General features: G+C 34.6%; 1 protein-coding gene across 1 annotated transcript in view; it reads right to left on the minus strand.

Moving 5' to 3' along the window:
* ANO2 (anoctamin 2) overlaps positions 1-15,062 on the minus strand; it is a 181,839-nt gene that overhangs the window by 38,011 nt on the left and 128,766 nt on the right. The window contains 1 exon segment of the mRNA XM_085311278.1: positions 4,231-4,305. Coding sequence (XP_085167404.1) covers positions 4,231-4,305 — 75 coding nt within the window.

Consider the following 15,062-nt stretch of genomic DNA (forward strand, 5'->3'; position numbering starts at 1 on the left):
CACACAACGAAAAAAACAATAAAATAGTAATAAAAAAACCCAAATTTCATAGCCATAGCAGGAAACAAAGAGAGGGTATATGTTTCTCTTTCATTTTTGCCCTTGGCAAGAATTCCAATGTACATTCATTATTTAGGTAAAACATCTTGAGATCTTCAGATGAAAGAAACTATCCAAATGTAAAGGATTAGACTATTGTAATTATTTCAGTGCATCTAAGGGCTCAAATTCACAACACAAGTCTAAAGAAATTTACCATTTCATTTTAATGACACAGCAAAGGTTTGCTGAATCCTTGCATACATGGGTAGGTCATCTTATGAAACAGCACTATTGTGAAAGAACTAGAACAAGAATCAGAGCTATATTAAAGGCTGAAGAGGAAGACTAGGCTTTTTTTTATTTACAGAGAAACAATAAACATACCAAAAATAATCATTTGGAGAAACTACTGGAGAAATCAGATCAAGTTCGCAAGCACTTTCAGTGAAAATATTGTTTAAAATAGTTGAAAATTTTTAAATCTAATAAAATATTTTTTTTTTGATTTTTTTAAGGAAATGTTTCATTCATTTAAAATGAAAAGTGTCTGAGTGATGAATTTTTGTTTCATTTTTCAATCAAATGTTTGCCTAAAGACAAAGAGTTAAAAGTCCAAACATGTAATACTTTGAATTGAAACATTTACAAATGGTATAAATATGGTTTCCTTCCTTTCTGCTGTTTTCATTGTTGAGAAAATAGTTTGTTAGACATAGGCTAATCTTTTTGCCTGTTTTCTCTTTTTGTTTTCTTGCCAAAGAAGCAAACAAAAAAACAGCTGTCTGTCCAGCTCTTGCAGTGATCTAAGTAGTACAGGAACATCAAGTTCAGAGCTTTTATCTAACTTTTATCTAATTGACCACTGAAGTACTGATTACTACAGYATAGGGCTATCTCCCTAATAATGTGAGAAAGCAAAATAGCACAACTTAGCAGTGATCTAGTTCTCATTCCATCTCCAGAGTCCTCCAAAATAAGAGGAAAAAAAAAAAAAAAAAAAAAAGAGCTTCAGATCTTTTCTTCACAGATTGGTTCTTCTTAATAATCTTTCAAATAATTTTTTCTGTCTCTTTTGCCTGTGGTTTCCTTTGAAGCTTTTGCTATGGTGCGTCAAAGCAATCTTATGCATCGTTACGGAGGTGATGGGACCTCTGGGCCTCCAAAGACACCTATCTCCACTGGCATCTTTCACCTAGAAAACATAGCTTTACAGTTCAGGAAAAACAGGGTTGACAAGGACAGTCATTGCTAAGCAGGATGTGGAAGTCATGGAAGATGAATATGAAGGTCTTAAATCTGACTAAGTACTATGGGGGATCCATAGCAACAAGGAGAGAGCACTGAGAGAGGAGATTATCAGAAGTTGTCGTGTTGAGGCCTTGCCAATTCATGAAGTTTCATAGAAAGATATATTAAGTTACAACATGGATCCCTGTAAGTTACATAAAAAAATAAAAGTTTCACTTGTTTAAGGAACAAAAACATTGGTTTTGCCAAAGCACAAAGGCTTCAGAAACTCCTCAGTCACCTACCTGTTTTTTAAGCATCTGCTTAGGTGCATCTGGAAAAGCACTCCTTCAGGAGTCTTCATTATCTGTGCATCCAGCAAAGTGAAAGCGCTGAGGAGGACTTATAGGACTGTCAGCAACTGACAGCATGGAACTTACTCCTCAGATGGTCACTGGAAGGGTACAGTCCTTTATCTTCACAGCATTTCTCCTATTCTGAAATTATACCTCTTGCCCAAATTCCATAGTAGCCACCTTTCATTGAGGTGCCTGTTCTTTGTTGTCATTGTCAACTTTTTATCTGGTCAGTTCTATCTTTTATCTTAAACTAGTCTGACATGGACTAAATTGCTTTGAAACAGATGTGGAAATTGGCTGCAGAAAGAGTAACCTACTGAGCTTGGTATGAATGAGGACAAACAGGAAAGCATACTATATTGTGGAAGGAAGGTATAAAACTCCRTGGGCTAGACTGATACCTTCATCCAAGCTGGATAACTTTTAAATGTCCAAATACTTCTTTGGCTCCTTGGTGGGACTATTTGAGAATCAAGTATTGTCATGTAAGTATATGGCAATATGGTCCAAAAGAAGGAATAGACTTAACTTTGTTCTTGTGCCATGACATATTGGTTTTCTTCCTTCTTCTGACTGCGCCAAACACAAGGAACACAAAGGAAGGTTCTGGTGATGCTACTGCCACATGCCATCCTGCTTTCTTGCAGCAACTAACTATGGTTACACATTAACTCAGAAATCTTTGTCTTAATATGTACTTTCTAAATGTGGAGGTTCTAAACTGTGATATATGTGATTAATAATGATAAGCAAGAAAAATTTCCATACGGCCAAGAAGAAGCCGTAAAGCTTCTGCTACCACTTATCTTACTGGTTATTTTTGAACTGCTGTTCTAAATTATCTTAGAAAGCAATTGCTTAAATCAAGGTTGCATCTTGTTCCTACTCTGCAGTCAAAGGGAGTTTTGTGTACATCAAAAGAGTTGTGAACAGAATTTAAAGAATCTGTAAGTGTGTATAATAACACACACTTATTGGAATTATTTGTTGGTGTAAAATATAAAATATGTGCAGAAACTACAAGGGGATTCAGAGTTAATGAAATGAAAAATAAAGGCAAAAGGTTTATAGTAAGAAAGCTGTTAGTTAGCAACCTTAAGATTTATCAGGGAAAGTACGCCATGGAAGAGGAGGAGGGAAGAAAGGTACATGACATCATCCTTCTATACCAATGTAGACATTTTAGGGAAAATTCCCGTGGGTTTTTGCAGCCAGACAGTGTGGGCCTAGAAAAGGTGATGTTAAAAATTCAACCCAACCAATTATAGTAATAAAGATAGTTGATAAAGCAAATTTCCTTTCCCCAATGTAATTCTACTGCACAAACTTACAGAAAACTTCTGTCTGGTGCTTCCAATCACTGTAACTAGTTTAGCAGAAAAAAAGATAGGCCACATAWAATAAAGAGCAGATTGTAAACTCCATGTGAGAGAAAGATGTTGGCTTCCCCTCAGCAAAAGTTGGCTTGAACTTCTCGTATGATTATTATGCTCTCTCCTGTAGGTGCTTATGCGAATGTTCACAATATTCTAGAAAAATCGTCTTGGCCAACTTTCCAAACGGTGTAAGTCAGCAGAGCGCTGCTACCTATTAGCAGGAGTTGCAAAACTGGAGCTCTATGTTTTACCTTTATAAATGCCTCTGGGATGTTACAATAAGTGGGGGTGCAATACACAGGCTATAACCAAGAAAAGCACTTTCTGTTCTTGCTTTCGGGAGATTTAAACAYGTGGTTAAAGTCAAGAACATGTGTAGGCATTTTATTTGCAAAAGGATGACCTGTTAAAGTTAAATCAGAGCTGTATGATTAGTCATACAGAGAAGAATTGCAGTTTGTCTGGTAACAACATCTGAATTTATTCTGAGAGTGTAACTCTCTCCTAGCTAATTTGTTTACTTTTGAATTTTTATGGAGCTTTTTGTTGTTGTTGTTCTTTTAGCTAGGATTTCTCTTCACTGGCCAAACATTTTAAAACAAAGAGAGTGCTGGTGCTTCATTGATTCTAATCTGAACTAGTGAAAATATACACAAAAATCAAGGCTTGACACTTAAAATGCAGATAATTTTCAATTATTGGTGTTTTAAGTAAAGTCCCAACTGATACCGGTCAGAAGACCTGCTAAAAAGCAAAGGCTTTCTGTGGCCTCTGGAAGCTAGCACGCTTTCAAAATTTTGTAAATACATCCGTATAAATATGAACAACATACCTAATACATATTTAAATATACTTAGTGTAGTATATGTATATATTTATATATTCATAAAAATGCAAACCTGAATTYGACTTGAATGTGAACATAAAATGGTTTTGAATGTCAGAAAATAAATGAAATTMTCATAGGAAATCATTTGCAGTATATGCAAATTCCAGTAAATTAGATATACCAACACTTAGGTATTTTAAAAGATAAAACTGGGAGTAGACTGTGAGCTGGATCAGTCTTCCTGGTAGTATATGAGTTTCTCATGGACTGTTTTAATGACCTAGCTCTCTTCAGATTATTATCATCTTTTAAAGCATTCATTCACAATTCCTTTCAGGATGCTCATCACAAAATTTCTCACGCTTAACAAATACAGAAAAAATACGAATTATATTACCATAAATAAAATCAGTGAAAAGTTTGCTAGATATCCAGGCATACGGTCTCTCCATGTCAGCTTCTTCTTTTCATCCTATAACAAAACAGAAAGACAAAAAAAATACATTACAGAACTGTTCAGTAGCAAATATTAGCACTTGTAAGATCTGTTATTGAAAAACATTCTCTATTTCCCAACTCCTGGTTTAATTTTGAAGATTACAAAATTTAGAACACTGATATTTTAAAACAGGTTCTATAATTTCAGGGAAAAGATGAGAAGAGATACAATGAAACAATATAGAAAATTGCTGTAAAATCAAAAATTTCATACATAACTATGTTTTTCATATTTCAAAAAATTGTATCTATCTCTCACAAAATTTCATAATATCATGAAAAATCCTTTAAATTCATTTTAATCTACTTCTAGCAAAAAAGTAAGATTCAACCATTTATTTTAAAGTGCTTCTTGTAAAACTTTAGAAGAATAAAAATCATGAAAAAAATTCCTTTTACTGTTGGACCCAGACATTTATCTAAAGATTATCTCACTAACCTTTACTCAACATGGCTGTGAAGATAATTCTTGTTATGATGCCCTAACACTCTTCCTGATTCCCTATATTAAGTGGTAGAGAACAGAGAAATTACAAAGGGAAAGAAATTACCCCTTTATGTGGTATTGACCCATTTGCCTATTTTCCCTTCAGGTGCAAAAGTTATCCTCTTCCCCATTACATAATTTAAAGCAACTGCAAGTACTGATCAGTGAAATATAATATAGTTCTCTTCTCTCCAAAAACTCAGCTCCAGCTCTAGTAAGGCATATACCTAAAAAAGGTTTTTGAAAATGGATTTATGTAAGAAATATGATTCTCTCCTCTCAGAATAGGGCTCTTAAATAATAAGGAGGTTATTGTTTTGTTCAAGTTAAACTGATATGTAATTAAATTATCTAAGGACTCAAAAACAACTGCTATTTGCATTTTTGTGACTCACCATTACTATCCCATTGACCAGTATTTCGCTTACATTGGAGTAAATCCAGAGTTATTCTGAATGTCTTAGAATTTAAATTAGAATAGAATTCAGGTCAAAATCTTGGTTAAAATTTTGATGGGATGTGGAATTAGGCCAAAGGCATAGTCCTGTCTATGCAACCAATACCATTTGCACAGTATCTCTTCTCAGCTCAGCTGTTCAGAGAGGCAAATTAAGCATATCTCCTTTGAGCGAATGTTGATAGGACAGGATCATAGCAAACCCAAGCAGAAGCATGAATAATTTGGCCCAATATGTAGAGACCACAAATATATTGAGTCCAACTTTTAGATGGAAGGCTGCTTTAAAAAATATTTCTGTAAAAGCACAGATGCATTTCGTTTTATTTTGGCATTAACCACCCAGCAATTACATAGGACATAAAAAAGTCACTACATTTTGAAAAGGCATGAAGGATACCGTGTCTAACAGTTCCACAAGAGGAAAAATGCTAAAGCAGTAAATCTACAGAATGAGTTAACACTAATCAATAAGAAAATCTTTTATAATCATAGTGAGGTGCAAGGAGAAAATGTGACTTACACAAGAAAGCTAGGAAGAGCCAAAAATGACCAAGAAAACCACTTCAAAAATTTCTCAAGTAGAAGAAATTTTGTAAAGTAAGAAATTGTAATATTAAGCTCAGCTACTCAAATAACATGAATCAAGCTCCTCAAATCATGAAAGTGGCAAAAAAAAAAAAAAAAGAAAGAAAAAAAAGAAGAAGAAGAAGAAGAAGAGGAAGAAGAAGAAGAAGAAAAGTGATTCAAATAGAATAAGACTGATACTTGCTTCTTTTGTTTTCTTTTGTGATATATATTTTTTTGCTGGAGGTGTAAGATATTTACTGTACTTTGAAATGAAACCCAGGATTCTAATATGATCTAATGACTTTAAAGGTCAAGAAAAATGTGTCGTGTCTTAATCATGTGTCAAAATCTTAAAAAATGATTTAGATCTTACAATTTAACAAAAGTGAAAAATCAATTAATTCCTTTAGAAACAGTTGTCTATTAAGATCAAGAAACATGATATGTTTCTACATACACTGTACAAAATATACAGACCATGTTATTTGTTTTATTATTAGTTTGTTGGGTAGGGTTTTTAGTACCCTAAACTAGGGAAATTGAGAAATGATTGACATATAGAGATGAGAAACAAAAATTAAGGTTTTAAAAGGCAGTGTCTAAACTAGGTGCCAAAGCCAACATTTTTAGGTAATAAGAGAAAATAAGATTAATCCATTCAAGGGTCCCAATTTCAGGAAACTTTAAGAACTGATTATTAGAGTGTACTGAGTATGCCCTCTGAAATCTCAGCATACACATTAAGAACTGAGAGGTATCAGCACAACAAGTCATTTTGGAAGACCTAGGTTTRGCATTTGAATACTTGTTTTACATAAACTATTGCTCTCCAAAAGCACTTCACATCTGATGAGTTCAATAAAATAAGTTCCCTAAAAAAGATTTAGAAACATTACTAATTCTTAAAATTTCCATTTATTATGAAATGAAATACGATCTGCCTCCCAAAGATACCACCTTTATGTACAAGGAGAAAATACTCTTTTTTTTCTGGCTTTTGTGACGTGCCATATAGAAAACTCTATTTCCTACCAAACAAATAATAAGGCCATGTCAGACTGAACAGAGTTCGTAGGAATGAAAGAGATACAAATTGATATTTGATACATATCAATTTATGAAGGAAAGATTAAAAATGGCAGGGCCAGATCCCTTGTGAAAGTATGAAGGATTTGGTAAGTTAATGAACATTGGAAAGGTGTGAAAACTAGCAACATGCAGTTTTTCTATAACAGTACAAGAAAGAATAAATGGTTTTGAGGGAATAAAATTAGAGAAGAACAAGAAAAATAGCAAGGTACATCTTGATAGTGATATGTACTAAACTATGAAAGCCTATTTCAAAAGAAGTGGTAAGAACCCTATTGCTTACACAATATGTCTACCGTAACAGTTATTTTCTTTTTCTCTGGAATCCAATATACTTGAATATCATTTCTTTTCTATATTTAAAAGTTCAGAAGGGAGTATTTACTCCTTTATTTCATGCATTTAAAATCTAGCTTGTACTCCCGCTCATGAACTTGAGCTCCACAGTTTTATGGACAGTTAGCCTACAATGACTCAAGTTTTATTGAGTGAAACCCAGAAACCYGATGCTATCTGAATGCAATATCAAGACTTCTCCACTTCTCTTCACTCTCCTATACAAAATCCAGTGCTCAGAGTTTCCTCATTCCATGGCATTCCCTGGTATTATCTACATCTCTACATACTTGCTCTCCCAGTATATTTGAGAATATGTCTTTAAGCAGCCACATCTTAGTTTAAYCACCAATGAATGTTCCCCTAACTCTGATAACCCTTGACAGTGTTTTGACAGTCTCTTCTTGCAATGTAGGATACAAATGGGGAAAATCAAGGAGAGGAGAGGGTATTCAAGGGAAAATGCAACATATGGATGAAGGAAGGAAGAGAAGGTTGGCATACCARCTAGTCAGCCTCTTCCTTCATGTATGTACTTCCGTTAATTTTATATGGCTTTACTAAGAGTTTGGCCTTCCCTCTAGCACTTAATCAAAGGGAGATATAGACACCATGACTGAATTCATAAGAAGTAAGAAAAATATTGATGAAAATATTACTGAATTCTTTAGCATGCATGGCACAATGGCATGTGGCAAATTTGGTATTTGCAGTACCAAATCCTGAAAGTTAAGTTAATACAGTAGGCAACAGAATGCTGTTTTCTCTTAAAGCACTTGCTAAGAGACTCAAATCTGTGAATTCACTTGGTATTTTGTGTTACACCTGATTCTACTCTCTGGCAACAGTGCCATCTAGCTGCTAAAGCCTGTACTGTGAGGTATCATGAACACCTTTTCTGCAAGCAAAACGTTAAACTTGACTGCTACAGCTAGTAAGCATATTTCATTCTGAATTCATGGAATTTATTCACAGATTTCTTATAGGTTATGGCAYATATCTAATTTTAATCTGTACATGTGAGTTACAGAATATTGCCTGGACTGCAGGTAGGGGCAGAGAGAAGTGGGACAGGCATCCTTCGCTGATGATTGATGAAAAATCAGCCAAACCGGCAAGGAACCTATCTCGAAAATTCCAAAGGTGTACATATTTGTCGATACAAAAGATGAAATCTGAAGAACAATCTCAGCGGCAGATATATTACACTGTGGAATATTCCCCAAGGGAAATGTTATTTCAGGAAATATTTATACTCAGACAAAAAAAAACACTCAATAAAGTTTATATTTCTGTGATGAATAAAATGAAACAATACATCTATTTAAAAACATTTTTTTCAGATGCTTTAAATATAATGCTATATTTGCAATCATCTTAGACAAAAAAAGGAGGGGGGGGGCATGTAGCTCCTGGACTCTATGTAGTGATGTGTTCCCATTTTAATGTAGTGATGAATATATTTCTTGCAGGAACACAATTTTTTACCTAACAGAAAGCAAAATAAAATGCAAAAGAAATTAGAAAGGAAAAATTTTTAAGCACCATTCATGTTTTGCTGGATGGTTTATTTCCTTATGAATTACCTAACTTGTCAAAGATCCAACATCTCCAGCTCTACACTCTAAGGTGGGCCATGGAAGCCTGGGAACATTCATTTGGACAGCACCAAGCGATTTTCTGAAAAAAAGTTCTATGTTTCTCTCAATTAAACCAGAGCAAGTTAGCCCAGATCACAATTATTTCAGTTATTTATATATTTTCCCACAAGAAAACACCTCCTCAAAGCAGGTGTTTCTCACAATCAGCCATGCCAGCTCAACCTGCACTCAGGGAACAAAGCAACATACTTTCCTTCTTTTGCATCCTTCTTTGTAACTACACTTCTACACTTCAAGCTCTTCAGATGATTGTACCTGGGCAATCCCAATGACTTCACTGAGTGTGCACAGAGCTGTAATAATTTACTGGAACTTAATAAAAGATGCACAGGAAAGAATAGGATATTTCTCTCTTGGCTCCTTAAGCTCTCAGACAGTTAACATCAGCAAAAAAGGGTAACATTTTATTTCCAGTGCCAAAATCCACAAGTTCATTTCTAAATACACCCAGGAAGCATCAAGCAAGAAAATGCCATTTTTATAGGCATGCTTTTCTTAGTAGAAACAAATTTTTTAGATTGTGTAAAAAATGTGGGGTCAAAACGAGCATCAAGAAAAGAGTTGTAGTGTGAAATACAGCTCTATATTTGATAAATACTTAAGATATTGCATGTGTGAGGCTCAAGCCAAGGAATGAGATGAGCTTCTTCTGAAATGAAGGATCCCTAGAATTTCACTCTGGTTGTAAAATAAGATGAAGACAAGGAGCAAGTGATACTCCACAGCTACTTGGAGGGTAAAAGAAGCTAAGAACTAGGAAAATTCTGTGTCACAGGCAGTTTTTCAAAACAGCGGTAGATGCAGGTGATGACACAAAAGGAGGCACAATCCAGACATACCAGGGTTTCTGCTGTAGTTCACAGTGGCAATTACAAGCAAGAATCTGTTTGAACAAGTTCACAGGGCTGGTCCAGCCTGTTTTGGGGACCTCTGGCCCTCAAACTTCTGAGTGGACAGACCAAACCGCTGCCATTCTGACCTTCTGTTAATGTCTGTGTCCATCTCAGTCTAAATCTGACTCTAAAACCTCTACCTTCCTACTCCCACAAAAGCTGAAACACCTGTTGTTTTGAGACTTTCTAAAAGAAAGGGAACAATATTTCCTATTACTCTCACCGAAAAAGCAGTAAGGGAATTTTAGCAAAAAGGGTGACTCTGTTTTGTGAGCAGTCTTTTGTTCTAGGCTTTCTTATGAAAAATGATCTGCCAAGATTTTTTTGGAGCCAGTTGAAGGACTGCAAAACTTTTAATTAAAAACTTTTTGAYTGATTTGAAACCTGCAGAGTATTACAAACACTCCAGTAGCTTTCAATGGTGTTTAATGGACTCATTCTAAATTATTTGTGGTAGCAATGTGCTTCAGACAGTTGCACCTGGGCAACCCCAATGACTTGTATTTGTGGTAGTGAGCTCTGAGAATTACATGCAAGGCTCAATACAAGGATCATGAAAATTAACACAATTTAAGGCTAAACAAGATTATTGTTAATCAGTCTTGGTCTCTTCTATAATGCAGGCCATAGAACTTCCTTGAGATAATTTTTGCTTTAAGTCTGATAAATGTCACTGAACTAATGTATTTGTTAGAGAAACTTCTGATCATGACTTGACCATTTCTGTAATGAACAGTCATAAGCCTTATTAGGTCACTCCAATTGCTAATTATCCTTGTTGTTGAAAATATGCATCTTATTTCCAGGCTGAATTTGCCTATCTGCATCTTTCAGTCTTGACATCTAGCCACAACTTTTTCTGTTCAGAGCCTCTACTGGCAGATTTTTAGTTTTGGCTCTAAGTTCTTCCAGGTGGTGATCAAGTCAGCTATTGGCTTTTCTGCTAGATTATACTACTCAGTATGGAATCAGTCAGCTGCACATCCACCCTTCTTCCCTCATGATGATATTTGAAAGAAATCTGTCAGAAACTATAGACTTGTCCTGACACGAGCAACGCATACATCCATAACAAATCTTACAAAAGATGTGWGTGTGAGTAGCTAAAGATCTTGTGCCTCAAGATATCTATGTGCACATCCTTTCCATAGAGCCAGACATATTACATGATAGTTGCTGTGTTAACAGTTGGGCATACTTCTAGTCCGGAGACACAGGAAAGTCTGAAGTGAAAGAATATGCCAGTCTCTTCTGTCAGTCCTAGAGAAGCCCTCGTAGAATGGAGGAAAAGATCAGCTAATCCAAATGCTTTCTAGTCCTTGTAAGTCTCAATATTATTTCCTGAAAATTTTAACTTAATTTCAAAGATTAAAAAAACATTCCTTGTAGTAGTTTTATGGACGTATTTCAAGCTGCTTCATTCACTTAGGAATAATGAGAACATACTGAAGGCCTACTGTCAATGTAATTTACATTTATAAAGCTAAACTTAGTTAATTTATTTCACTTTATTTTGAAATAACAAAAGTTTGTTACTTTGCTATATTTAAATCTTATTTTATCTTTGATACATACAGTAATGCATGTAGGGCTCTGTAGTATACTGTGATCATTACCATGTAAATGGCATTAAGGTGCTCAGTCTTTACATCATTCTTAAAATCAACTTCTTGATATTCAGGTTCAGGTGAAAACTGGCAGCACTTCCTTTTTTACAATGACAGTTTAACATATGACTTTACAAATATGAATTATGTATGTAAACTTGAAGCYATTCAAAACATTACCAGAAAACCAGGATAATTAACACAAACAATAGAGTTACATCTGTTACATATTCATCGTTCATCAGTGCTCTTTGAAGGTGATTAATAAATCACAATGAATTGGACCCAAGAAGGGAAAGGGACAGATGCACAAAGGTACTTAGACAACTGATGGGATTTCCAAAGAAACCACAGACCATGGTATGTAGGAGTATCATACTAGGGAAGATGGTAGTGGAATGCCATAAACTGTGGCATAAAATGATATCTTCTTGCCTGGACAGTTTTTTTACACTCTCAAATATAAGGAAATGCCACACATGGTTTAAAAATATGCTTTACATAAATATAATCATGGGCAGAGTCATATGTAAAGTTGACAGATTCTGAGACAGATATGCCTGATTTAAAGCATAACTAAATTAATTTAATACACTTTAAAATTGACTAGAACTGCACTGGTGTATTAAACAAAAACAAAATGTGATGAACATCAAAGAGTGGCTTTAGAAAAAAATGTTTATCGGTAATACTCACTACCTTACATTGCTCTGGAGTTACTTGTTTCAACTGCTACCACTTTGTACTCTGAAAGACAGTGTCTTTACTGTAACATTCAGTCTGGTTTTATGTCTTCTCCCGTAAACCATGAACATTTGATGGAGAAATTATTGAAGTAATAGATGAAGCATATTTTAAAATAATTTAGAGTAATTTTTCATTATAAAATTAACCTTTRCTTAATCCAGAAAATTACTTTTTTAATACTGACAGGGATTTTAAAATAGTTTATTTCTGGAAATTATTTTAAATATAGGCTTATCTTTTCTGTTTATGTCCTTTGATAAGGTGTCAGTCACACATGCAGATGCCTAGCTACTTGCAGTATCCCTCTCTAGGATCTCAGAAGGGACAAAATTACTTTATTTCTTCTCACTTTAAGTCTATTTGCCTTGGACAGATAACAGTTTACCTGAAATCTGTCTGTGAAATCCCTCATTCAACCACTATTGTACACTTTAATATAATCAGCTTCAGCTCTGTGGAATAGGGCTAGCTGGCAAATTTGCAGTTTGCAAAGATCAAATTACAACTCTTTATGTGGGAGTCTCTTAGCAATGTTTAGTAGTCTTGTTACTTCTCTAAACTACATATATTAGTGCCCTTAACTTGAAGGGAACCCAAATTTGAAAATTAACTAAGCACATGGTTTCTGTTCTGAATAAGATGTATTTTATTCTAGACTGAAGCAAGGGCTGTGCAAAGTGTTCTTTCTGTATTTTCTTGAACTTTGGCCCAACTCTGTGTCATAGCCAGAATGTACTGACTATGAAAATTGTTTGAAGAATACAGGGTGAAACTCCTGTGAAATCAACGGTAAAACTCCCCATGATCTCAGTGAAACAGAATCTTTAGTATTGCTCACTTAGAAACAGATACTCCATTGTCTTACACCTTGTGAAATCATTTATTCCATGCACAAATGGAAAAAAAAAAGGCACATAAAACATTATCATTTTGCTTTTCACAATTTTACATTTAGTTTAAACAAACTGTGAATGATTGCACTAACATCAGAGCGAAGATGTGGTGTGAACTTCAGTAATATTTTAAAGTTGGTAACGAAATGTTCTAGAAGCAGAGAAAGAATTGAAAGTGGATGGGTCTATACTAGATTCTTCCCCTAATATGAAGGCACTTGATTATCAAATGTAAAATGTTAATGAAGTTAATATTATAACATTTGAATACTCTATGAAGATTGATAGTTGGCTGGAAAACAATCTGCTAAGGTGAACTTTTGCCTACACACAGCCTTTTGGTTCTGAGTTCAGGGAATTAGAACTATCAGTGTTTGTATCTACTTTTATTTTTTTCAAAATGTATAAGCCTTTATAAAATGAATTCTGTAAGCTATATTTCTAACATAAAATTGGTGGTTACTTATGAAGTACAGTACTTCCTAATGTTTCCAAAACTGGAGTTTGAAACTGTCAAATCACAATATCTGGTCACTTGGATTGTTTTCCTTAAGACAAGGAGGTAAAGATGTCAGACCCATGCTGGCTGACAGGCACATCTTATCTGCTTTCCATTAAGCCACTAACTCCTTCATACCAGCTTGTTAGGAAATATGCTAGATCTAAATATAGCATGTAGAACAGCGGATCCTTGCATTTTTTTTTTCACAATTTCCTTCTAATTTTCAGATAGAGAAATAAAAACTATCATATACTAGTCTGAATTAGGTAATATTTTTCAAGTGATACAAATGTGCTAAAACTGTACCAAAAACACACAAAGTTCTCCAGGAAGCTACTTCCCATCAGCATCCCAGTTCATCTGCATGTTTTTTTAAAAAGAAATAGTTCTGTGCATAGTGGGCAGCACTAAAAGGCAGTACACCTAAAGAAAGAGATGTCTTAAAACATCAGTCCCATTTAATGTCAAGCAAGACAGAGAAAGTTTGAAAAAGAGGAAAACAATGTTTAAAACTTGGTTCTTTTGAAAATGCTGATCTGAGCCTTTCCTATCATTGACAAAAACAGGGTAAGGTTTATCAACAGAAGAAATTCTTTAGCCTCGTATCAGAAAAATACAAGACTTGGAAGCAAGAGCAATGTATGAATGAAACTGTGGTATAGATCTAGTCAGAGACCACTATATACTTTCTCCTATAATTAATATAGTAATTACTCTGAAAGTCATGTCAGTTGAATTTGCAGATGATACTAAATTAGGAGATGTTATGAATTGTGAAGAAAAAGAATTAAATACTGGGCTGTGGAGAAGTCAGAAATACAAGCATGAAATAGAATGAAATTCAAATAAGACAAATGCAGGCCAACACCACCAGGAAAATAATTAGAAACAGCAATAATGTTCAGAAGAGAAAAAGTGGTATCCGTCCCTTGGAGAGCAATGAGTTAAAGTCTGAAAATGAACCTATAGAGAATAGAAATTATGATAATTCATACTTGTATCATCCTCATAGGTGAAGACTTTAATGGCTTAAAGCATGCACCTTCTGCATGAGAGTAAATTCAATATACTTGAATTCCACAGAGGATTGAATTGAGTGGCATCCAAAACATCAGACCTCTAATATCTTTGTTTAAAAAATATCTGGCATTTACATATAGCAAAGAGCTGGGCTGAGTCTATAGCAATTATTTACATGTGGCAGAGAGTCAAGAATAGTATGAGTACATAAATACCACTGGGTGAAGACAGACCTGAGCTGACTCTACCCATGYTATTTCTAGAACTAGAGCAAGGACTCCTAAACTGATTGGATATGAAACTTATGAGAGGATTTCTAGAAAGATTTGTCAGTCTAATAGGATGATTTGGGATTCATTTCCTTTCTGAGGTGTGCTCAAGCTTCCTATACCAAGCTGCAATTTTTCTGAATTTCTGATGTTGTCACAGAAATTGAACAAGATTATCTTACAGCGACTATTCACAAACT

Source organism: Rhea americana, unplaced genomic scaffold (assembly GCF_003343005.1).
Source record: "Rhea americana isolate MKP2758 unplaced genomic scaffold, rheAme1 scaffold_338, whole genome shotgun sequence".
Taxonomy (NCBI): Eukaryota; Metazoa; Chordata; class Aves; order Rheiformes; family Rheidae; genus Rhea; species Rhea americana.